Raw genomic sequence first — 25728 nt, forward strand, 5'->3', positions numbered from 1 at the left:
TCCAGGATTTACAAAGTCTATACATTTATACCTGTATTTGAATAGTGTCTAACATATGGTTATATATATTTAAATATTTTATATAATTTTATAATAGCTTTCTATAAAGTTCAATAATTGCTGTTAAGACCATCAAATAATAGACTAAAATTAATAAAACCAGGTACCATTTGCATTTATAAATATGTCTAGAAAATGGAAATTTCAAAAAATTCTATTTCTGTTTATTATTAGATTTCTGATCTCAGAATATCATTCCTTAAACATATTATAGGATACAATGATATGGTGTGGGTAAGGACTTTGAAATAATGTTTTGTGACTTTTGCCAATCAAATTATCTGCTGACTTAGAGCTGCATACTGTTCAATATTGCAGTGACTAGTCACATGTAGATACATTAAAATTATTATAACTAAATATAGTTAGAAATTCAACTTCTTAGTCAGTCACACTAACCCCACATGGCTAGTGGCAATAATATTTGATAGTATACAGAATATTTACATCATCATAGTGAGTTCTGTTGGATAGCCCTGGTTAGACAATGAATGCCTTCCTATACTGTTAACAGTTTAGGTAAAACACATACAATGTTCCCATTGATTCCCTTCATGTGCATATATACGTTATATGTTCCCATGGTAGGGTGTGGGCTGAGACAAATCTCTAGTAAAAATTTTTAAAACAGTATTCTCTAGATTGCCTTTTATTGCAACTAACAAAGAACCCAATACACAGAGTGCATTAGACCAGTATTCCTTAATACATGATGTTTGTTCAGAATTTAAGCAGCTACATGGGAGGGAGTAGAACAACTAAGGCAGTGGGCAGTGTGCCAAAGAGCGACCAATCAAACACGGACAGATAAACCCCACTGACCCTTATGTCCACCTATCACTCAGCAGGACCCCTGTCTATTCTGGCCCATAAAGACCTGGGCAGCAGGGGTCACGTGAGATTTTTCTCTGGCTCTCCACCCTGACCTGTACCCCGGAGGGCTGGGAATTTCACCTGAGATTCAAAAATTCAATAAAGCTTTGCTTAAGCTGCTTTTGTCTGATTCCTATTTGGCCACCAGCCCTCGCCCTCAAGCTTCACATATGATATATGAACTAATCCCATAGGCATCCCTTAGACACTTAGAAAAGTGAACCTCAGGCCCCACCACAGGCCTGCTGTCTTAGAATCTGTAGTTTGACATACTACACGTGGTAAAACCTTAATAATGTCTACTCAGTTATAGAACAATAAATTCACAGGTGGGGTGACTCTAGAGACCATTAAGTCTCTACCTCTGTGTTGGCCAAGTTCCAGGATACTTCAGTCTATTTTGTTAGCTTTCTCTGTCCTTAGATGATCTTAGTGATTGGAAGATGGTTGCAGTAGTTCCTAGTATCATATTGTGCCATACATCTTTCAGATATTGTCAGGACCATCTCCTGCCCTACATTGTTTTATCCCAATTCCACTATCTCACCTGTCATATAAGTATACTCCAATCTTATTTTAATTTTATTCCCCTTTCTAAATGATCTCTTGAAAAATAAAATAAAAGGAAATCAAGAAAAATGAAAACTCTTGTTGTAGGTGAGAAGTAGATTTTTTTAGGTAAATTTGATAATTTTCCCAAATTTATTTGCATCTTTAGAATGTTAGTTGGAAATGTAGAACTTGCTATATTTTAAGTTGATCGGAACTGAAATTATCTTTTCTGTGGACCAAAAAGCTAAAATATTAGGAATTTGTATGGCCCAAACTAATACAATATTATTTCCATGACAAAGTAAAATAATTCAAAGAGCACAGACTTGGATCATGAATAGTTTACAATTTTTATACTGGTTTCAAGTGCCACTGTGTCACCTTTGGCAAGTTCTTTAGACTTTTGAACTTGCAATGTCCTTAGTAATAAATTAACAATAGTATGGTCTACCTCAGTTGGAGGTAAAGAGGATCAAATAATAATTCAACATTTGCCAAACACTTGTCAATTATGCTACATTTTCCCATTTTTCCTTATTAGTACCCTTTTTATCATTATATATTTAATATTTTTCCTTAAATTGACTGTTTTACTTTACTCTAAATTATGAAATTGAGAATATAAAATTTACACTATATGTACATAAATCACATATATACACACTGTAAAATAGTAAAATAACTTCCCAATTTTTTTTCTTGTGCCACTAAAGCAATTTTAAAAGCTACAACTAAAATGCATACCATTGTTTAGGAATCACTGAACTACTATGTATAAAATGCTTAACAGCAAGATTATCACACCACAAATGTTGAATAAACATTAGCCAATGTATTTTAATGTAAGTATTCATGGCTTTTTAACCTGATGGTTAGCTTTCCCCTCCCTGAAGTTACCCCTTCTGTCACACCTGGCAAGCAGAGCCTTTGTGTTGTGAAGGCTCCTAACCTGATCTTTTGATAGCACCCTCTCAAGTTTGCTTCTTCTGCTGGCCTAACCTTGCCAGGGGACACTCACTATTTCCTTCTTGATGCTTACCCAGAGACCTGTGACCTGCAATTCACATGCATTTAATAATGATGCTCTTTCTTCAGAGGCCTAAGGGAGGAAGAAAGCATAGCAACTTTTACTACCTGATAATTTGTTTCATGTAACTCCAACATAGAAAGCAGTAAGGACTGTTCAGACACTACATGTTAATTAGGGTATTTAAGAAAACAACAATGAAAAAGCAAAAACTGTTTTGAATGTTATCTTAAACATAGTTGTTCCAGTAGTCCCAAGAAAAATCCTGAAAAGTTAAATTCTTTGCAGAGGTTCCCCGTGTGCCCATCTTTGTTTTTCCTAGCTTCGTCATACTCCCCTGTGAATTTTCCCCTCAGAGGATGATCTTGTCATATTGTAATTGTTGATGTATCTGTTTCTCTAATAGTATCCAGGTGACTCAAAGATGACAATGGGTATTTTCTTTGCCCTTTCCTAACAAATAGGGATTTCCTGCATGGATACAGAATTCAGTAAACACTTGTTGAATGAAATATCTATCTATAAATGTAAATAACATTTTAAATGAATTCCTTTATTAACTCTAAAACACATTTGTTAGACTTGAAACATTTATTCAAGTGTAAATAATACTGTGTGTTTGTTTTCCAGTCTTGAAATGTGAAAGTTTTCAGCTTAACATAATGACAAACTGAGCAGGAAAAAACAACAAAAACAAGGAATGATACTGTATTCAGTATTCATGAAATCTTTTATTCTCATGGAATCTTATTATCTGGTCTGTTCACAAAGGATAGACTAAAACAACAAAGTTAAAGATTTATTTACATACCTTGTGATGCAGGGATGATATTTATTGTCTAAGAGATTTAAACAACAATTTTCAGTTTTCCTTTCACTTAAATGGATGTTTCATCTCTATTTCCATAAAAAGAAATGTCTACATTTGTGTCTGATTTCCATGTGCCTCGGGGTATTTGTGTCTCTGAAATGTTAAAGGTTGATAAATGGTTCAATCTAAATAATTTTAAATACTCCTTTATGTGAATATCTTATGTATTTAAATGTGCCTATTAATGAAAATTTCTGGTAAATATTTCATAAGTGAGAATAATAAATTTCTAATTAAAATTATACCTGACTATAGAATCAGTGTTTAGTACATTATGCCTTCAAAAATGCTTTAAACATGACTTTTATAAAAAAATAAAAAATAAAAAATAATATTTACCTTAGAATGAATGTTAATGTTTCTCATTTGAGTCTCAAGTTTTTGATCTATCAGTGGATGAAGATATGTCAATTTGTATTTTCATCCTTACTATAAAATTGTGTAATTGATAGGCTAGGTATTATCTCATGTTTCTGATGCGGGATATGTAATTGAGGTTTAAGAATGTGGTCTAGTGAGCTATGAACCTAGGCCTTTGGATTGAACCTAGGCCTTTGGATTTTAAATTCATTCCCTAATCCATTCCTTCATGTATCATTGAAAAACATTATTTTATCTATTTCTGCATAACAAATGACTTTAAATGTTAGTGTCTTAAAATAATAATTTATAATTTCACCATGATCTTGTAGATCAACAACATAGGCAGAGTTCAGACAGGTTATTCCTCTGTTTCCAGTGTTTAAGCTGGGATTGCTCCTTGGGCTGCATTCAGCTGGAAACTTACTTCTAAGATGGCATTTCATATTCTAGGGTCATCCTGTACATGGTCACTAATCATTTAATACTCTAGCCTTGCCTCCTTTACAGCATGGAAACTGGGCTCCAAAAGAAAATACAAATCTTGTCATTTCTCTTACAACCTAAATTTAGAACTGGTTTATTGTCAATTCTACCTTATTATATTGGTCAAGGTAAGTCAGGGATGAGGAAAGGGTGATCACTGGGTATGAAGTTATGGTTGGATATGAGAAAGAAATCCGAAGTGCTGTTGCAGAGCAGGATGACTAGAAATAACAATTTCAAAAAATAACATTAAAAAAAGATAGAAGAAAGGATTTGGAGGGCTGGGGTTGTAGGCCAGTGGTAGAGCACTTGCCTAGCACATGTGAAGCCCTGGGTTTGATCCTCAGCACCACATGAAAATAAATAAATAAAATAAAGATATTGTGTCCATTTACAACAAACAAATTTAAAAAAAATGATTTTGGAAGTTTTGCCATAATTAAATAATACAGGTAGGAAAATAGATATATTTAACCTGATTTAAAGTTTATATAGTGTATGCATGTACTGAAATATCAGTATGGTTACTCATATGTATAATTTTAATGTTTTTATGTATGAGTTTTAAAACAAATTTAAATTTAAAAATAAGGATTTGTGGCCATCTTCAACCACCACACATAGTAAATAATGAGAATTATTTTTCCTAATGGGAACTAATTTTTTCAAATAGAGCATAACTAGGATTTTAATAATCAATAAGATATACTACTAATTCAATTACTGAATATTGTTCACACTTTAGTTAGCAAATTCATGCCTTGTTAACTATGGGAATCTTTCTAGAAATTGGTATGTGTGATCTCTAATAAGCCTGAGAAAGAATAGCTTCAGAGGTGATTGATAATGAGCTTTACTTCTGCTATTGTTAATGTTCAAAAGGTGCCCCAAAATTTGAATATTCCATAAATTATAAATGTCTACTGTCTTACCTTTTTACATGTTTTGTAACAAGTTGCTTTACTAGAGGTAATAATAGACTTTTTTCAAATTTTCAGTTTACATAAAGTTCTAATGGATCTCCAGAATCAGAAACTGAAAGAGTTAAATGACTGGCTGACAAAAACAGAAGAGAGAACAAAGAAAATGGAGAAAGAGCCCCTGGGACCTGATCTTGAAGACCTAAAACGCCAAGTACAACAACATAAGGTTAGCATATTTTATGCTGTGTGTGTTTTCTACTATAAAACAAGCTCAGTATATATATATGTGTATTATATACACACATAAACACACGTCATGATTTACAGATAAGAAAGAAGGAAAATTTCAAATCAACAATAGTTAAAAATAAATTTTGCCAAGTATTTTCTGCATTCTTTGTTGCTATGGTTTAAATAGGACCTAGTAAAATTCAGCTGTTGCCAATGCGATCAGAGTAAATTGTGGTGCCTTTAGAGAAGTATCAGACTATGAAGGATTTTCCCACGTGATTGGGATTACAACCCTTATAAAGAAGCTCAAGATTCAGGAGTAGTTGGCTATTGTTTACCTTCCACTCAGAGGAACCAGCAAAAAGACTCTCATCAGATGCTGGCACCTTGATTTTTGGACTTCCCAGCCTCTAGAAGTGTGAGAAAATTAATTTTTATTCTTTTTAAATTACCCAATCTTAAGTATATTTGTTCCAGCAACACAAAATGGATTAAAATACTGTTTTTTTTTTTTTTCCAAATACAGCATAACTAGGATTTTAGTATTTAAAAAACATCAAACTTCTTTCTGGGACAGAATTATGCACTGTATGTGACCTACTAAAATTTTGGTTTCGGGGGACAGTTTAGGAATTATCTGTAGTGCACATTTAAATATTAAAACTAAGAATTTTTTTTTAACATTTTTACCTTCAATTTGTAATTATTAAGAACTTGGCAAACTTGAAAAAAACTGAGGATCTGTAACATTGCTTTCCTGCAAAGTACAGCATATTTTAATTTTAATATTTCTGTCATAGCTCTCTTCAATTTATTTATAATTGTAAGTCGTCAGAAGGCATTTGTTGTTCCTGTGATTAAGAGTTCTACAAAACTATTTGTGAACCAGAATCTGAGTGTGCTTCATTTTAAGAAACACTATAAAATGTTAAAATTAGCTCTGAGTTTTATGGTTGGAGTAGGGCCTTGCCCAGTTTGTGAAGGTACGCATACAAATAAAAACTTGGTGACTGCCCCAGGATTAAGGGTACTCCATTTAGCAAATAAAAATACAAGAAGCCTAGGTACATTTGAATTTTGGATAAATGATCACCATGTTTTAAAGTGTATGTCCCCAGTTTATTTTTTTGTAAATTCACTTTTTTTTTTCCTGGGTCTTCTTTAATTTTTGTGGCAATTCTCAGGATCTCAGTTTTCTGAATTTAAGGGCATGTCTGCTCCCTCAACTCATGCCTCCTACATCCACTTCATTTTCTCATTTCATAATAATTTGTCAAATCTAGCTTCACAGTTCTTCCATAAAGATAAGAGATGCCAGTTTTTATTTAATAAGCTTCACATTTCACTAACAAATGGAGCTAGTTCTTGTTATTACTGCCCACAAAGCAATCCATTGGCTACAGCAGTTTAAGATGAAGTATTTAAGGAGAGTTGAAAATATGGTAATCTCTACCCATTACACTATACCTTCCAGAGGGAAAAAAACATCAAATCTATTATAATTATCACATGGATGTTGTGAGTGATGTTAATTGCCATACATCTTAATTGAACATCTGAGGAAGGAAGGAAGATCACTCTGGTGCTAGTTCTCTAATTGTACCATTTTCCTCGTGTGGATCATGCACTCTTCTCCTCGCCCTGTGTTGGGAGTTTCATGTAGAGAATTTGGTGATTGCCAACGGTCTCATTATATCTGAGAGTGTTACTAAGATGTAAGAGCATCTTGGTCAATTTGAATGTGGACAGGAAATAGTTGTAGTACTGCCAAAGCTGCCTTAACCTGTGATTTGATAGCAATTGATAGCTAAATCCCGTGGAATCCATGTACCACGGTGGAATAATTTTAAGGTGTGTTCTCCACAGTCTCTTGCATATTCATCAGCAAGACTCAACTCTAGAAGTTCACAGAGTAACATGCTTCAAATTCTTGAAATTTTCATAATGCTCGTGAAATCAACTCCCAAACACAGTTTTCAATATCTTTCACTCATGATCTGTTTTGGAGGAACCCAACCTAAGACGGCCTTTTTGCCCTGGAAGACAGAATTCTATTTCTAGTACTAACTAAATCTGTAAATTTTTTTTTTTTTTTTGCAACCAGAAGTTGCTCAGGTTCTCCATATCATTACTTTGAAAATGGTTGTGTTGAGCTAGCTGGTTTCTGTTTTTCCTTCCAGTCAGGGTTTTAAAGTGTTCGCAATTTGAGAATATGAAGCATTTCAAGAAAGTGAAAGACTAACCCTGTAACATTGGGCTTCAGAAGGCAGGATGCTGATACTGAATGCCTGGAGTATAAAGGGGAAGCCATGAAGAAGGACTCCAAAAGATGTGTGAATAACTTAAATCAACTCTGAGAAAAGGTCTCAGTGTGCCTCTCTGAAAAGATCCTTCATTAAGGTTAGACAGGCCATCCAGGATCTTAATATTCTGACAATTACCTGAAATGTTTTGTACTTTCCTTCAGAAGATAGAAAGTGAATGGAATGGAAAATATTTGACTAATATTGCCATAAAATTTGAATAGATTGTCCATTACTTCAAAATATGCTGCTTCTGATGAGTATGAAATTACATTGAAGAAAATAATATGAAACAAAAAAAAGCCAAAGGATTATATGCAAGCTGATTATGAAACATTTTACATCCAGGACTTATTCATATAAAGTGTATAACAAACAGAAGCAATTGGTTCGCTGGATCAGTGAGGCCAACTCTTATCTCTAACCATACAAACATACTTAAGGATGCGTTAGTTTTTATAAAATTAAGACAAGAAGCTGGGTGTGGTGGTGCATGCCTTTGATTCCAGCCATTTAGGAGGCTGAAGCAGGAGGAACATAAGTTTCAGCCTGGGCAACCTAGACCCTGTCTCATAATAAAAAGATTGGATGTAGTTCAGAGTACAATGCCCTTGGGTTAAATCCCCAGTATAACAAAACAAAAAACAAAAAGTAAAAAGACACATAGTCAATAGAAAGTCTGACAGTTGGTAGCAAGACTCTTTTGTTACTTGGAACTAATTTTGGTGAGAAGAAAATTATTTAACCCAATCAAATAAAAACAAGTTGCTACTTACCCTGATTTGATCATTACACAATATATACATATATCAAATTATCATACTGTTACCCATTAATATGTACAACTGTCACAGATAAACTGAATTTAGAGTGAAATATGTATATTAAAAAGAAACATTTAAAAATGTTTGTTAGACTTTTCATGTTTTATAAAATGAAAGAAGATAAACATTCTTGGGCAAATGAGTTCAAACTAAAGCCTTATTTAAGTAGTTGTTGATTCACCTTGCTGTATTTTCCCCTCAAAATTGTAAATCATGGGAAATGGAGAATTTATCTTTCTGACAACAAAATACCTCAGTAACATAATGATATTTCAAAAAGTAACTTCCCCCTGCTACATCAGTTCCAATCTAATATTTCAGTTATTTGATTTTGTGTAGATGGTCCTAAAATTGTTAAGTCGCCCCCCATTTTCTTAAAGATGATTACAGATGGTAAAATTAAAGACACAGGTTTTGGTTGTTGAAATTGATTTAAATTCTGCTCGTATCAGAGGGCACATGCTCCCTTATTCAAATGAAGAGCAAGATAAAAATGTTTGCAAATCTTCCAAGTACACCGTGAATATTACAGATACGCGCCTGTATGCTCTGTGACAGGATCCTTTGCTATCTTCATTTCAACAGCATTTTATTATGAGGCACCTTAAAAATTCAACCGCTGTGAAATGCCATGATGATAAGTCAGTTTTACTGAATCTGTCAATTGGGGAAGATAAGGCAATTTGATCCTGTTTTAATTTTTATTAAATCTAGCCAAACTTTTTAACTATGGGTAACAAATGTTTGGTTGCTGCAAACTTTGGGAGAAATCATTCAGTTTTCATAACTTGTTTTAGAGAGAATTTTAGAGGTTTTTAGATTTGAGGAATCTAAGAGTGATTGTCTCTGGGGAGTGAACATATTGCTCCCGGTGGGAAAAAAGTCAAATAATCCTGGTAGTCCATTTCATCATTAGAAATGGATTCTATTAGTTATGTTTAGGGATTTTTCTTAAATTAGTGACAATACTATTAATGAATAAATGCATGTTGTGGGCAAGAGCTCACCATTTTGGAGGGTATTTTCATTCAAAGAAAATTATTTCACTGGAGTCTTTTTGTTTCATAGTAGTCAGACTGGAATGGAGTTTAAAGCTTGACTTGCTACCTAGGTTTCCAATTCTTCTAAGAGATTTAGACTTTGGTCTTATGGACATCAACAAAGTCCTTACCATATAATTAACAGGTAAAAATAAAACATGTCCACTGTTTCCAACTTTAGTGAGTGTTCTGTGTTAAATGTGATTAACACAAGTGAAATAACACCTTAGAACCTTATCCACTTATCCTTTCCTTGAAGCTTAGTTAATTTCAAACACTTGATTTGCCAGAATTGTGAAATATCCTTATCTGCTGATCTTGAAAATAATCTAGATATTCATGTAACAGCAAACGTTTAGGTGTAGTCCTACCAGAGAATCTGACATTTCATTGCATTCCAATCTGTATCACTGAACATTCATTAAAATACATGGGTGCTGTGAAGAGTACTGAGACCACCCATATATAAACTCATATTCTAGTACATCATGTAAAGACATAGAACTCATGTGAAATATAGCAAATGGTATGAGAGTTAAAAATGGCAAATTGAGCACAGGACATGAGGTGGGAAATGCAAGATATGGCATTTACTTGGATCACATGTTGAGGTTAAGTCCACACCATATGCTTAGTGATGGAGAATTAAAGCAAAATCATGGAGAGTATTGAATACATTTGTAGTTGTCCTATGTGTGGCAGGGTCCATCGCTAAACTGAAGAGCAGCAATTTAGGACAATTTATTTTTTAGGAGGATATGATTTGTATAATAAAAGAGCATAGAGAAGCAGGGGATCAGGAGATAGGATAGGACAATATTGCAGAAGGCATATGAGACTGAGTGAAGGCAGATCAATAAAAATTGTGAACAGGTGTTAAGCATTTTGGAGCTTAGCAGCTGAGCCAACAGAACTGGGTTTAGAGAATGAGTAAAAAGCTTGAAATAATAGATTGATTCTGGGCAATTGGGAGCCCAGAGTTGAAATTAAGAAAGTAGGCAGTGTAAGGGAGAAATGCAGTACTTGGAGGAGAATGAGTGATCAGTTAAGCATGAGAATGCCATAGAATCCAGTAGTGCTTTTAGTGCCTAGCAAGCTTTTTCCTATCTTCAGTAAGATTCCAATTACATGTTCTTACTTATTGCTATAAAGTTCCATTTTATTTCCTATCTTTTGCCCCTGTAAGTGCTTAATGAAAGTTTGATGGTTATGGAGGTAAAAATAATATACTCAGGAGAAAATGCCATACAACAAAGAGCTGGACCTCATCTGTGCTTCTGTAATGCTTTATAGAGTGCTTAGCGAATAGTGGCTCAGTAAATATTTGTTTTTGAATAGATGTTTTAATAATTATAACTAGTTCTATTGCTCAATATTCATCATTTCTACCTAATAGGTACATGAAAATTTGATAAATAAGAATTTGTGTGTAGGAGCAAGAAAACAACTGGTAAGGGGAAGTGGGAATATATCTCTAAATTGCTTACCTGGAGATATTATCTCTTGTGCCCTCTTATTTTCTTACAGTCATATTTCATTTCCTTATTCAAATATCTTAATAGTTGTCAACTATTGATGATGAAATTGATTGTGTGGTGGTAATGTTACTCTTTTAGCATAATTGAAATTTAATGTAAAAAAATCAGCATCACATTCATATACCATAGGATGTGTGTTGTACTCAGTTATAATTTTTTAAATCCAGCGGAGAGGACACCTAATTTTCCATCAACATTCTGTTAACAATTAGATTTCAAGGATAACTTTGCATACTAGTTAATGCCATTGATTATTAAGTAGTAATAATAAAATCCATACTCATTATTTCCTATGTTCTTACTGTAATGAAGTGATTATAGCTAATCATTACAAATTAGTTAATTAGAAATTATTGCAGATTGATTCAGTAACATTGCTCAGAAAATCAGTGCTTTAAGTTCATCAATGTATCTACTAAAGTTATACCTGCTCAAGACTTACATACGAGGCACTAACTCTATTATTCATACTTAATTGCTTTTGCATTGCTTCTTCATTAGAAGTTTCTGGTCCCTGCAGTGGGATTTTTAAAAAAGGAAAATAAAGGTTCCTGTGTATTTCCCACTTAATAAACTGGTCTCATGTATAGTGTCTCTGTTTTCCTGAATGAGTAACAATTAATTTTAATTCCCTTGAATAGGTAATGTAAATTAATTATTTAACCATGTAAAATATCTAAGTGTGCATTTTATGGAAAACCTCTTTAAAAGAAGGATACAACACATATGATAACATGACTCTAAAGGCAATTATTTTCCTTGAAAAATGTATTAATGTAACAAATGCATAACTATAAATCCATTCCATGTTAAAAATAAGGTAGAATATGGCACTATATCTGTCTACAGAATATAAAATTGCTAACTGCAGAATGATGTCAATTTATGTTCTGTTGTGAACAGAATGGTTTTCTAGTAGGCGAACAGGTACTTCTGTGTTATTCAGTGAACTAATGACAAACATACATCTTGGCATTTTATCGTCTGTTAAAATTAAAGATGTAGGTCCTATCAGATGATAATGTAATTTTTAAAAATATTTTAGTTTTAGATGAACACAATGCCTTTATTTATTTATTTATTGTTTATGTGGTTCTGAGAATCGAAACCAGTGCCTCACATGTGCTAGGCAAGCACTCTACCACTAAGCCACAACTCCAGCCCCAATAATAGAACTCTTAAATCAGATTTTTACATGATGTGTAGTTTCAGCACACTTAGAGTATTTACTAATTAAAAGATAAACAGTCTGATTACCAAGGATATTATAAATAAATACTAATACTCTGAAGGACTGTTTTCATGAGACACGGGGTGAGTCTCCCCCACCCGGTGAAGTGCTGCCCGGGCGGCAGGCCCGGATTCGGGTGGCTTATTAGAGTAGGGTAGGGCAGCTACAGTCTTCCCCAGGCAGCCCTGCGCACTCCGGCGGTGGGCTCCTCCCACAGGGCCAGATTCTCCAGCATCTCAGAGCAGGCCCCCCAGTGAGAGCCTTTCTGCACAGAACCAAGCTTCAAGTCCCTGAACCAGGACTGTGAGTTCTTCCCGCAGGTTGCTTCAAGGACCAGGACAGGGCAGCCAGGGACTTCCCCAAGCAGCCCGCAGCCCGGCCCCCTCCGGTGGGAAGCGCCTTTCCAGGCTAGCTTCTTGGAGCAGACCCCCCAGTGAGAGCCTTTCCACACAGAGCCAGCTCCAAGTCCTGGAACCAGTAGCAGGCTAGGGGCAGCTTTCCTTGGAAGCACTGCATTATCAAGTTACTCCAAGACTTCAGGCTACTGAAGGCGAGAAGGTGATACACTGGAAATCTACAGGGACAACATAAGCCAATAGAAGAATTCTGCAATATCACAAAGTCCCACTGACATCTGACCAATATGAGAAAACATGGGAAGAAAATGTCCCAAACAAACCTAGATACTGTATCAATAAAACCCAATGACAGCACAGCAGAAGAAATGTCAGAAAAGGATTTCAGAAAGTACATAATTAAAACAATCAGGGAAGCAAACAAGGAGATGAAAGAGCAAATGCAGGCATTGAAGGAGGAGATGAAAGAGCAAATGCAGGCATTAAATGATCGCACCAATCAACAGTTAAAGGAGCAAATACGAGAAGCAAGAGATCATTTCGATAAAGAGTTAGAGATATTGAAAAAAAACAAACAGAAATCCTTGAAATGAAGGAAACAATAAACCAAGTTAAAAACTCCATAGAAAGCATAGCCAATAGGATAGAACACCTGGAAGACAGAACATCGATATTGAAGACAAAATATTTAATCTTGAAAACAATGTTGACCAAACAGAAAAGATGGTAAGAAATCATGAACAGAATCTACAAGAATTATGAATATCATGAAAAGGCCAAATTTAAGAATTATTGGGATTGAGGAAGGCTTAGAGAAACAAACCAAAGGAATGAACAATCTATTCAATGAAATAATATCAGAAAATTTCCCAAATCTGAAGAATGAAATGGAAAACCAAGTACAAGAGGCTTATAGGACTCCAAATATACAAAATTACAACAGATCCACACCAAGGCACATTATTATGAAAATACCTAACATAGAAAATAAAGACAGAATTTTAAAGGCCGCGAGAGAAAAGAATCAAATTACATTCAGGGGGAAACCAATAAGAATACCAGCAGATTTTTCTATCCAGACCCTAAAAGCTAGAAGGGCCTGGAACAACATTTACCAAGCCCGGAAAGAAAATGGATGCCAACCAAGAATCTTATACCCAGCAAAACTTACTTTCAGATTTGACGATGAAATAAAATCCTTCCATGATAAACAAAAGCTAAAGGAATTTACAAAAAGAAAGCCAGCATTGCAGAACATTCTCAGCAAAATATTCCATGAGGAAGAGATGAAAAACAATGATACAAATCAGCAACGGGAGGAACTAGCCTAAAGGAATAGCCAAATAAAGGGGAAACCAAATCATGTCAAAAAACAGAAATGAGTCAAATGAGTGGGAATACAAATCATATCACAATAATAACCCTGAATGTTAATGGCCTGAACTCATCAATCAAAAGACATAGACTGGCAGAATGGATTAAAAAGAAAAATCCAACAATTTGCTGCCTGCAAGAGACTCATCTCATAGAAAGAGATACCTATAGACTAAAGGTGAAAGGATGGGAAAAACATACCATGCACACGGACACAGCATAAAAGCTGGAGTATCCATCCTCATTTCAGATAATGTGGACTTCAAGCCAAAACTAGTCAGAAGGGATAAATAAGGACATTACATACTGCTTAAGGGAAGCATAAATCAGCAAGACATAACAATCATAAATATTTATGCCCCGAACATTGGCTCATCCATGTACGTCAAACAAATCCTTCTCAATTCCAGAAATAAAATAGACTACAACACAATAATACTAGGCAATTTTAACACACCTCTCTCACCACTGGATAGATCGTCCAAACAAAAATGGAATAAAGAAACCATAGATCTCAATAACACAATCAACAATTTAGACTTAACAGACTTATATAGAATATACCATCCAACAAAGAACGAATACACTTTCTTCTCAGCAGCACGTGGATCCTTCTCTAAAATAGACCATGTCTTATGCCACAAAACTACTGTTAGCAAATACAAGAAGACAGAGATACTACCTTGTATCTATCAGATCATAATGGATTGAAATTAGAAATAAATGACAGAATAAAAAACAGAAACTTCTCCAATACCTGGAGATTAAATAATACACTATTATATGATGAATGGATAACAGAAGACATCAGGAGGGAAATAAAAAAATTTTTAGAAGTAAACTAGAACAAAGACACATCATATCAAAATCTCTGGGACACTATGAAAGCAGTACTTAGAGGAATATTTATTTCATGGGGCGCATTCAACAAAAGAAGTAGAAATCAACAAATAAACGACTTAACACTACAGCTCAAAGCCCTAGAAAAAGAAGAGCAGACCAACACCAAAAGAAGTACAAGATAGGAAATAGTTAAAATCAGAGCCGAAATTAATGAAATTGAAACAAAAGAAACAATCGGAAAAATTAACAAAGTAAATAGTTGGTTCTTTGAAAAAATAAACAAAATTGATAAACCCTTAGTGACACTAACAAAGAGAAAGAGGGAGAAAACTCAAATTACTAAAATTCGGAATGAACAAGGAAATATCACAACAGACATGAGTGAAATACAAAACATAATTAGAAGCTATTTTGAAAATGTATACTCCAACAGAACAGAAAACCTTGAAGACATCAACAAGTTTCTAGAGGCATATGAATTACCTAAACTGAAGGAGGAGGACATACACAACTTAAATAAAACAATTTCAAGCAATGAAATAGAAGAGGTTATCAAAAGCCTACCAACAAAGAAAGTGTGGGACCAGATGGGTTCTCAACTGAGTTCTACAAAACCTTTAAAGAAGAGCTCATTCCAGTACTTCTCAAAGTATTCCATAAAATAGAAGAGGAGGGAACCCTCCCAAACTCATTCTATGAAGCCAATATGACCCTGATACCTAAACCACACAGAAACACATCAAGGAAAGAAAATTTCAGACCAATATCCTTAATGAACATCGATGCAAAAATTCTCAACAAAGTTTTAGCAAATTGCATACAAAAATATATTAAAAACATAGTGCACCAGGATCAAGTGGGTTTTATCCCAGGGATGCAAGGTTGGTTCAACATCCGGAAATCAATACATGTCATTCACCATATCAACAGACTAAAAGTTACGAATCACATGATTATTTTAATAGATGCAGAAAAAGCATTTGATAAAATACAGCATCCCTTCATGCTCAAAACACTAGAGAAAACTGGGGTAGTGGGAACATTCCTTAACATTGTAAAAGCCATCTACGCTAAGCCCATGGCTAATATCATTCTAAATGGTGAAAAACTGAAAGCATTCCCCCTAAAAACTGGAACAAGACAGGGATGCCCTCTTTCACCACTTCTATTCAATATCATTCTTGAGACTCTAGCCAGAGCAATTAGACAAACCAAGGAAATTAAAGGGATACGAATTGGAAAAGAAGAACTCAAACTATCCCTGCTCGCTGATGACATGATTATATATTTAGAGGAACCAGGAAATTCCACCAGAAAACTCTTAGAACTCATAAGTGAATTCAGTAAAGTAGCAGGTTACAAGATCAATGCTCATAAATCCAATGCATTTTTATACATGTGATGAATCTTCAGAAAGATAAGTTAGGAAAACTACCCCATTCACAATAGCCTCAAAAAAAGTAAAATACTTGGGAATCAATCTCACAAAAGAGGTGAAAGACCTCTACAATTAGAACTACAGAACACTAAAGAAAGAAATTAAAGAAAACCTTAGAAGATGGAAAGATCTCCCATGTTCTTGGATAGGTAGAATTAATATTGTCAAAATGGCCATACTACCAAAAGTGCGAAACAGATTCAATGCAATCCCAATGATGCACCTTACAGAAATAGAGCAAGCATTTATGAAATTCATCTGGAAGAATAAGAAACCCAGAATAGCTAAAGCAATCCTCAGTAGAAAGAGCGAAGCAGGGGGTATCGCAATACCAGATCTTCAACTCTATTATAAAGCAATAGTAACAAAAGCAGCATGGTATTGGTACCAAAATAGACAGGTAGATAAATGGTACAGAATAGAGGACATGGACACAAACCCAAATAAATACAATTTTCTCATAGTAGACAAAGGTGCCAAAAATATGCAATGGAGAAAAGATAGCCTCTTCAACAAATGGTGCTGGGAAAACTGGAAATCCATATGCAACAGAATGAAACTAAATCCCTATCTCTCACCCTGCACAAAACTCAATTCAAAATGGATCAAGGACCTCGGAATCAGACCAGAGACCCTGCATCTTATAGAAGAAAAAGTAGGTCCAAACTTTCTACTTGTTGGCTTAGGATCAGACTTCCTTAACAGGATTCACGTAGCACAAGAAATAAAAGCTAGAATCAACCACTGAGATAGATTGAAACTAAAAAGCTTTCTCTCAGCACAGGAAACTAGCAGTAATGTGAAGACAGAGCCTACAGAATGGGAGAATATCTTTGCCTCTCATACTTCAGATAAAGCGCTCATTCTCAGAATCTATAAAGAACTCAAAAAACTCTACACCAAGAATACAAATCATCCGATCAACAAATGGGCTAAGGAAATGAACAGACACTTCACAGCAGAAGATGTAGAAGCGATCAACAAATATATGAAAAAATGTTCAACACCTCTAGTAATAAGAGAAATGCAAATCTAAACTATCCTAAGATTTCATCTCACCCCAATTAGAATGGCGATTATCAAGAACACAAGCAACAATAGGTGTTGGCGAGGATGTGGGGAAAAATGTACACTCATACATTGCTGGTGGGGTTGCAAATTAGGGCAGCCACTCTGGAAAGCAGTATGGAGATTCCTCAGAAAGCTTGGAATGGAACCACCATTTGACCCAGCTATCCCACTCCTTGGCCTATACCCAAAGGACTTAAAATCAGCATACTACAGAGATACAGCCACATCAATGTTCATAGCTGCTTAATTCACTATAGCCAGATTGTGGAACCAACCTAGATGCCCTTCAGTTGATGAATGGATAAAGAAACTGTGGCATATATATACAATGGAATATTACTCCATCATGAAGAATGATAAAATTATGGCATTTGCAGGCAAATGGATGAAATTGGAGAATATCATGCTAAGTGAGATAAGCCAATCTCAAGAAACCAAAGGACGAATGATCTCGCTGATAAACCGATGAGGACATATAATGGGGGGTAGGAGGGGTTAGCGTTTGGGTTAGAGTTAGGTTTAGGGTTAGGGATAAGGAGGGTGGTAAGAATGGAGGAAGGAAGGACTGTATGGAGGGAAACGAAGGGTGGGAGGGGTGGGGGGGAAGGGAAAAAATAACAGAATTAATCAAACAAGATTGCCCTATGTAAATTTATGATTTTTAATTAAAATAAATAAATAATAAAAAAAAAGAAAAGATAAGATCCCAGATAAGAAATAAAATAAATATTTCCATACCACCTTCTGAGCCTGCTAAACACTTTACTAGCTGATTGTAGCTTACTGTCTCATTTAACCACATACTAAGCCTGTCCTGGAGGGATTTTACAGATAAATAGATGTAGAGCAGTTAAAAAGTTCCCCAATTAACATCAATAGTAACTCCATTTTCTTTTCTTTTTAAGACGATGTGTAAGTATGTCGTTTTGGCTGGTCTTGACCTAGTAGCTTAGTGATCCTTACCAGCAGCTGGGATTAGGGTTGTGCGCAACCACCCCTTGGCTAGAGTCTGATTTTAACCTTGACCTGACTGACTGCCTGTGAATGCAGACACTTTACCTCTGTTCTGAGATTCCAGTGAAGCTTGACTCCAGTTATGATCCTAGAGGGTAGAGCGAATGCAAATAAGTAACCAAGGTTTGGTTTATTGTAGCATTTCGTTTCCTAGGATTGGGAATTTGTGGATGGACAAGTTAGAGAGTGAGGGCATGGAAGTCTGCAAACTTGATGTGAAAAAGCATGCTGGCGACAACTGTGAATAAAATGATCAAAACCAAAATGCTTAAGGAAATAATGTGCTAACATCCATCCTGTTGCTCTTTCTTTAAATTTGGATAAAAGGGACTGGAAAGGTGACAGGGAAGAAAATAGACTTATAATGAGAATAGCAATACTGTCTGAGCAGGGAAATAATAGTAAAACTGAACATCACATCTCTAAATTTTGAGCCAATCAATGCATATCATTTCTTCTGTACTCCATGTGAAGTCTTCCTACCCAACTTCTTTCCTCAATTTTGTTTTCTTTTTCAATAATTAAGAAAGTTAGACTACAGGCATTTCATAATTATTAAACCTTATTGGTGTTTACGTTAACCTGATTTCAGTGGTATAACTATGCAAGATGTACGGATGCACATATACATGGATTGTTGAGGGAGGAAGGCGAGCAGGAGAATTAAGTGCTATCATTGAGTGATTAGGCTCTTTCTTCTTTAACTCATGATGTATCACTGACCATGCAAATTTTTCAGCAGTGCATGATACCACTAGGTCAGGTAATTTAAAGCTATTTTTGTTAATCTCATAAATACCATGCAAGTTTAAGTATAGAGATAAGGAATTCATAAAGTAATTTTTCCAGACCTCAAATTTTGCTTCAACCTCAACCTTTGTTTTTCTGTTTCCCAAAACCACATTCCCTTTCTGTATTTGTTATATCTATTAGAAGATAGGGGTCACAATGCATTAGATGAGAGTTAATTAGGTGAATATTGGGCTCTTGCCATTTGATTTAGCATCTTTCTTCTCAATGTGCATAAATAGTTTTAGCACTAACTGGTTCTTAACATTTATTAAGCTAATATGGTGTGCCAGGTAGAATGCTAAGCAATTATACATTATTCAATCTTAAAAACCACTGAAATAGTTATTCATTCCCAATTTTGCAAAGTAGGAAGCTGAGGTTTGGTGTGGTTGACAGCTTTTCCCTGGTCACATAAGTGGTTAGTAATGTATCTGTGAATTAAACACACAAAAACTGACTTCAGATCATACATAGTTGACTACTGTTTCTTTTTAAACATGAGCCATTTTTGTTAATGTACTCCTACTGTGCTCTTTTCTCACTTTCATTATGAAATACACATGAGCACATTAATTGTGTACTGGTTTTAAAATAGTTTTTCTTCTTGCAAGGCAGTTCCAAGATGGCTATAGTTAGTCTCTCTCACTGAGGCTTCCCAGCAGACTGTTTTAAGTATGTAGCCAAGGTTATAAATGCCATGATTCAGCATATGTGCTCAAGATCATAAACATTTGCTTTTGAGCATGCACCCACTTATGTAGCCTGTTGGCAGTGTGCATTCTTTGGCCTCCACATATATAAAAGGCTTATGGAAAGATTCAGGTGGGAAAATAGGGCTGGAGCTGGGGGCTTGGGGCTGCAGCTTGTGGCTACTGCCTCTGAATAAAGACTATTATACCAACTGCACCACACATCTTCCTTCACCTGCTGGGATCCCAATTTTGTTCTCCAGGGTTTGGGCTTGGATCTGATGCTTCTTGAGCTCCATTTCTGCTATTGGAAAGCATTTAGTGCTTTCACAATCTTTCAAATCTCTCCATTGATGTGGTCTTTTAGAAAACCGTTTTGGTAGCATAGGTATGGTAGAAACAAATATTCACAATGACAAAAAGATCAAAACAATGAGTTCTGATATAAGGATATAAGGACTAATAAAGCTAAGTGATCATATTTAAGTAAGTGAATATCAAAATAAAAGCTCTTCCAGGAGAACCTGTTGGGAGGCTTATTTAAAATACTGAGCAAATTTATAACAATTTATATGCCATAAATAGATCCTCATGGGGAGCTAGATAATACTGTGGCCACCCAGGCTTAGCAAAGTGAACATTTGACTGAAAATAAAATTGAAAGTCATTTCCAGATCATTTCATTCAGGGCAGCAGGGGATATAGAGCCTAGTTCGGTGCAGAGGCAATAGAAAAATGGATGTAAGAATGAGCATGAGGCGGGAAAAATAGAGAGAGAAGGATAAATTGTTGTCCTTGCCATCATTTCAAAGAAATACACTTTCTGATTTGAATTTTAAGTTTCATGTAAAATAATCAATTCATATCCAGATGTATTACATTAGCTACTTGATCATTAACATCTTGAAAATTTTTATTCCTAAGGCTGTTTTGAAAGAAGTTACTTTCTTAGGTATTAAATTAATTAATCTCTGTTCCTAGAAATTCTTCTGGTTTTATAACATCCTTGGCAAACTTTATATTTCATAGAAGTTTTGTTTTCATCAGTCTTTCCCATTTGTGTACATTTTTTTAGCCAAGCAAAAACACAACAAACTACTTAAATTCAATGCTTGTAACTAAACATCTTTCTAATTTTATCAATTTAAACTGATTTTTGGGGGGAGAAGAATTAGATAGACTTAGAGCCCCAAGCAGAAAACAATCTGTTTTTAGATATGTGTATATGTATGGGCCTTTACAGCATAGGACCTGAAAGCGATGGTAATTTCATGTTTGTGAATCATTGAAGCAGGAGGAGGACTATAATTATACAGAGGTAACCAATGCCCTTTCTTTATCCAGGTAGTGAAGATATACTGTGGCCAAACAAATCATGGCATATCCTTTCATGGAACATACAGTAGATGCAACCTTACTATATTTTCCATTATGTTATCTTTCCATTAAATATTGCTCTTCACCTTGAAAGTCAAATTCAAAAATTCCCCATCCTTATATACTTTCATGTATTTTCTAAGCATTATTTTACATGTGTGCTAAAAAGGGGAAACATAGCATGAATCCATAGTAAACACTGAAGTGATTTCTTTCTCCAGTGGTGGTTCTAAGCTGCTTTTTGAAAATCAACGTGACCTGACCTGAGTGAGTGCAAGAAAAATTTAGTACCGATGATGATACAGAAGTAGGAGAATAGTCATGTTCCAATAATAAATTGTGGTCATGTAGCAAATTTGGTCAGGTCCTTTAGAGAATTATTTAGAAGAAAGGAATATTCACAGAAGTATCAGAAAACCCAAGTTTGTCAAGTCTAAGCATTTTTAATGTTACATTTCACTGTTGCCCTTTTCCCTTGTCATAAGAAAAAAAAAGATTGTTATTTGACATTAGAGAACAAACATCCCTGACATTTGTATCTATCTAATAATGGTATAGAAATTTAATAAGGAGCATGACAGATTTCTTTAATCTGGTAAATGTTACAAAAGCATTACTCAAATAAAAGTAATGGCAAGAAATACATAATAATTTAGCAAGTATGTATGTTTACAAGTATGTGTTTATATAAATTTTAAGTTTGTGATAAACATCTTAGCATTTATTACAGCATTTTACATTGAAAGTGTTATCCTCTGATAGGCAAAACATTTAATTCATTTCTATTTGGATACTTCTGTATTTGGATATAATTTGGCTCACAATTCAGGAATTATTAGCAAATCAACAGTAAATCTGCATTGTATAAACTACCTCTGAGGAACTAAAATCCACATGAAGTCAATATTCAACTAAAATTTTAATGAAAAAGTACTTGACTAAACTTTAATGTATTTTCAAACATTAGTAGACTCAAATCCATTATTCTGAATAAGGAAGTAGGTAGGCATCCTTTATACCAATGAACAAGGACCTTATTCGTATATGACTAGGTTGGTAGAAAAATTTACCTTTATAACCCACATTTTCGTGTTTGGCAATTTTGTTACTTATAAGAATTAGTCTTAAAAAAGTAGATCCTTTACTTCGGATATTTTGTAATCTTTTGTGTATTGAAGATATTGGAAAGATTACCTAATGTAATATTCACTCATGTTTATTTTGGGAATTGAAATCTGAAAAAAAAATAGAAAATTTTGCAATAGTTATCTTGCAGCCATTGAGTGTGCTCAGAAAGGTCAGCCTAACCTTTTAAATTTAATCTGTGATTAGAAGTGAAAGAAGATATATAATTTTAAAGTCACTGAAGAGAAAAAGAGATACTGGAAGTAACATTAAATCAAATATAGTTTATGCTAATCTATTCCAGTTCTATGTACTCGTCAAGATTTTCAGCCACTGTGGAAAACCAATCCCATGTTCCTTTATTTTCCCATGCTCATAGTAATTCCAGTTGGTTCCTGAATTAGATTTTTAAAATGATGAACTCACCACTGGCTTTAGTGGTACTTTGTGTTATCACATTTACAAAAGCATAAAATGTAAACTCTATCAATAAATCTGATTCTAGAATAAGCTAAATGGAACCAAACAACTCATACCAGAAAAGATAAATAGTACATTTGATCACATATGGTTTAGATGGACTCAGCCTGAGTTGGAAATAAACATTTTGTGAATCGAACAAAAATATTCCTGTGTTCCTTTCATAAAATATTAAAACACTGAAAACAATTTACATGCAAAATTGTGAATAGTATGGCATTATATCCCATTAGTTTTAATATGTAATTACATACATGTTATATTGAGAGGAAAAAGAGTTAGCTAAATTCAAGAAATCACTTTATGACAAACTGACCACCAAAGTATTTTAATTCTAAAAATTTCCAATTGAAAAAATAAAAATTTTCCAGTCCTGGCTTATTTAACTCAGAAAACAGGCTTGACATGATTGTCAAGGACAACTCTGAATGTTAATATTTCCATTTTCAGTCTCATGGCAGAAAGTTTTATTAACCAGTATAAGCTCTGGAATGTCAAAGGCTTGATAGGCAGTAGAGACTCCACACACAAAATAGATGCATAGTCATTTTATCCTAAATTGCTTCACTTGAAAATGTAGCGTGAAAAATCTAGAAAGGATGTAAAAAGAAGTGATTTTACAGTGGTCTAAAATGTTTAGGCTTGAAAAATAGAAGTCCTGGGACAAAAATACTCATGCATTAGAGGTTATGATTCAGCCATCCTAATAAGTTCTCCTGCACTTGCCATAATGTTTGAATAACTAAGAGGTAGACTGATGGGTGCCAACCATCATTGTTCTGCAAGTTGAAACAGTCAGTTTGCCAGGAAATAGCAGGCTCAATAGCCATGTCCCAATCCTGTTTCTCCATTTTTGTGTTATAAAACAAAATCTTTTAAGAAGCAAACTAATTGGCTAGAAGTTTGAATGCTTATTCATATAAGTATCAAAAATATCATAACAGGGTAAGGACTTGGAGGGGCTCTGCTTATGTTCTATTTATTCTTTTCACCTCATTTATCTTTAACAAAAATTGTACACCACATTTTTTAAACGATTGTAAGCAATATTTTTGACAGTACTTGATTGGTGAAAACAATGACATTTTAGTCTCTTTCATAAGTTAGAAAACTGATTCAAATTATTCTAGTTTCACCTGAAATTTCAGTTGAAAAAAAGTTTCCTGCCAAGGAAACTGTCATTGATTCAATGACACTAAAAAGAACTAATTCCCCTTAACATATTGTAATTGTTGTGTAATCAAAAAGGACCAAACTCTCCTGTGCCTATTGTGCTTACCCTCCCATGTGGCACCACTCATTCAACAATGTTTATTGATCTCTATTTGCTTAGAATGTGTAGAAAGGAGTTCAGAGAACATCTCTATTCTGATGTTATATTCTAGTAACTAGAGACAAACAACAAATGACTAAACAATAAAGTAGAAACAAGTGACAGTGTTATGATTAAGAAAATAATAGAACTAGAGAATAACTTGGGACAAATTTAGTATGCTGATGAAAAGTCACTCTGTGAAGATAACAAACTGAATCCTGAGTAATGAGGACAGAATATTTAAAAATCTGGAGGAAAATTAATTCAAGCAGCAGGAACAGTTTGACATATTTATGGAAGAGAAAGAAGGTCTGAAAGTATGAGAGGGCAAGAATATTTTAGAGTCAGTGATATAGGCAAAATGCTGTATCATATAAGTATTTCATGTAAAGAACTTGGATTATCATTCTTAGTATGATGGTACTCTACTGGATTTTATACAGAAGAATGACATCTTATGTATAGTTTGAGCAAAAGAGTAGGAACCAACAAAGGGGCTAAAAGGCAGCACACTGTCTAGTGGGTAGGATAATCAGGAGAGGATGGTGCATAAAATCAGAAGAGGGTGCCCAGAATGAAAAAGTCGTCAACTGATTCAGTAATCAAAATGTAAAGTAAGATGCTGTCAAAAATGGCTATTGGAGTCAAGTTATGGAACCAGTTCAGGTGCCTGTCAACAGATAAATGGATAAAAAAAAATATGGCACAGGTACACAATAGGGTTTTACTCAGCCATAAAGATGAATGAAATTATGGCATCGGCTGGTAAATGAATTGAACTGAAGGGGATCATGCTGTGTGAAATAAGCCAGACTCAAAGTCAAGAGTCAAATGTTTTATCCCTCATGTGAAAGAACAAAATAAGGGGACAAAAGTTGGGGGAATTCAATGGAAATAGGAGGGATAGGAAAGGAGAGGAACGGCAGAATGAAACTGACAAAATTATGCTATGTGCATATAGGAATGTACCACAGTGAATTGCACAAAAAAAAGGAAGACCAGTAGAGTACAGGAAAGAGAATTGGGGAGGGAGGAGAGGAAGGAAAGAGGAAGTACTGGGGACTGAAGTGAAGCAAATTACTTTCCATGATCATATAGTTACGTCAAAAATGAATCCCAAAATCATTTATCATTATAATAAAAATGGGAAAAATGGCTATTGGATTTGAGGACCTGAAAGTTAATGGTGACCTTTACAAGAGATGTTTTAGTGAGATAGTAGGCAAAGTGAGTAGTGTGATGGTACTCTACTGGTTTTTATACAGAAGAATTAAGTTGAGGAAATAACTAGGAAAAAACAATTTCTGTGCGGATGAACACATAATAAAGGGAGGGGTTGTTGGGTCAAGAGAGGTTTATTTGTATGGTAATGAGCAACTTCGATTTAAAGTAGAAGGAATTAAAGATGCCAGAGGTGCAGGTCATTTTAGGAACAAAGTTCTTAAAAAGTTGAGAGGATGTGGGATAAGGAACGGAAAATTCTACTGTACCTTTCTCAATATATGACCTCTCTTTATACTATCCAAATCAATTGA

At 34.6% G+C, this 25728-nt stretch overlaps 1 protein-coding gene across 5 annotated transcripts in view; it reads left to right on the plus strand.

The window, feature by feature from the left end:
• Nucleotides 1-25728, plus strand: part of DMD (dystrophin) — a 2089750-nt gene that overhangs the window by 569558 nt on the left and 1494464 nt on the right. For all 5 annotated transcript variants that reach the window (XM_079122792.1, XM_079122788.1, XM_079122791.1 and 2 more), the window contains one exon: nucleotides 5228-5378. In XM_079122792.1, coding sequence (XP_078978918.1) covers nucleotides 5228-5378 — 151 coding nt within the window. The remainder of the gene's footprint in view (nucleotides 1-5227; nucleotides 5379-25728) is intronic.

The sequence above is a fragment of the Sciurus vulgaris genome (assembly GCF_902686455.1).
Source record: "Sciurus vulgaris genome assembly, chromosome: X".
Taxonomy (NCBI): Eukaryota; Metazoa; Chordata; class Mammalia; order Rodentia; family Sciuridae; genus Sciurus; species Sciurus vulgaris.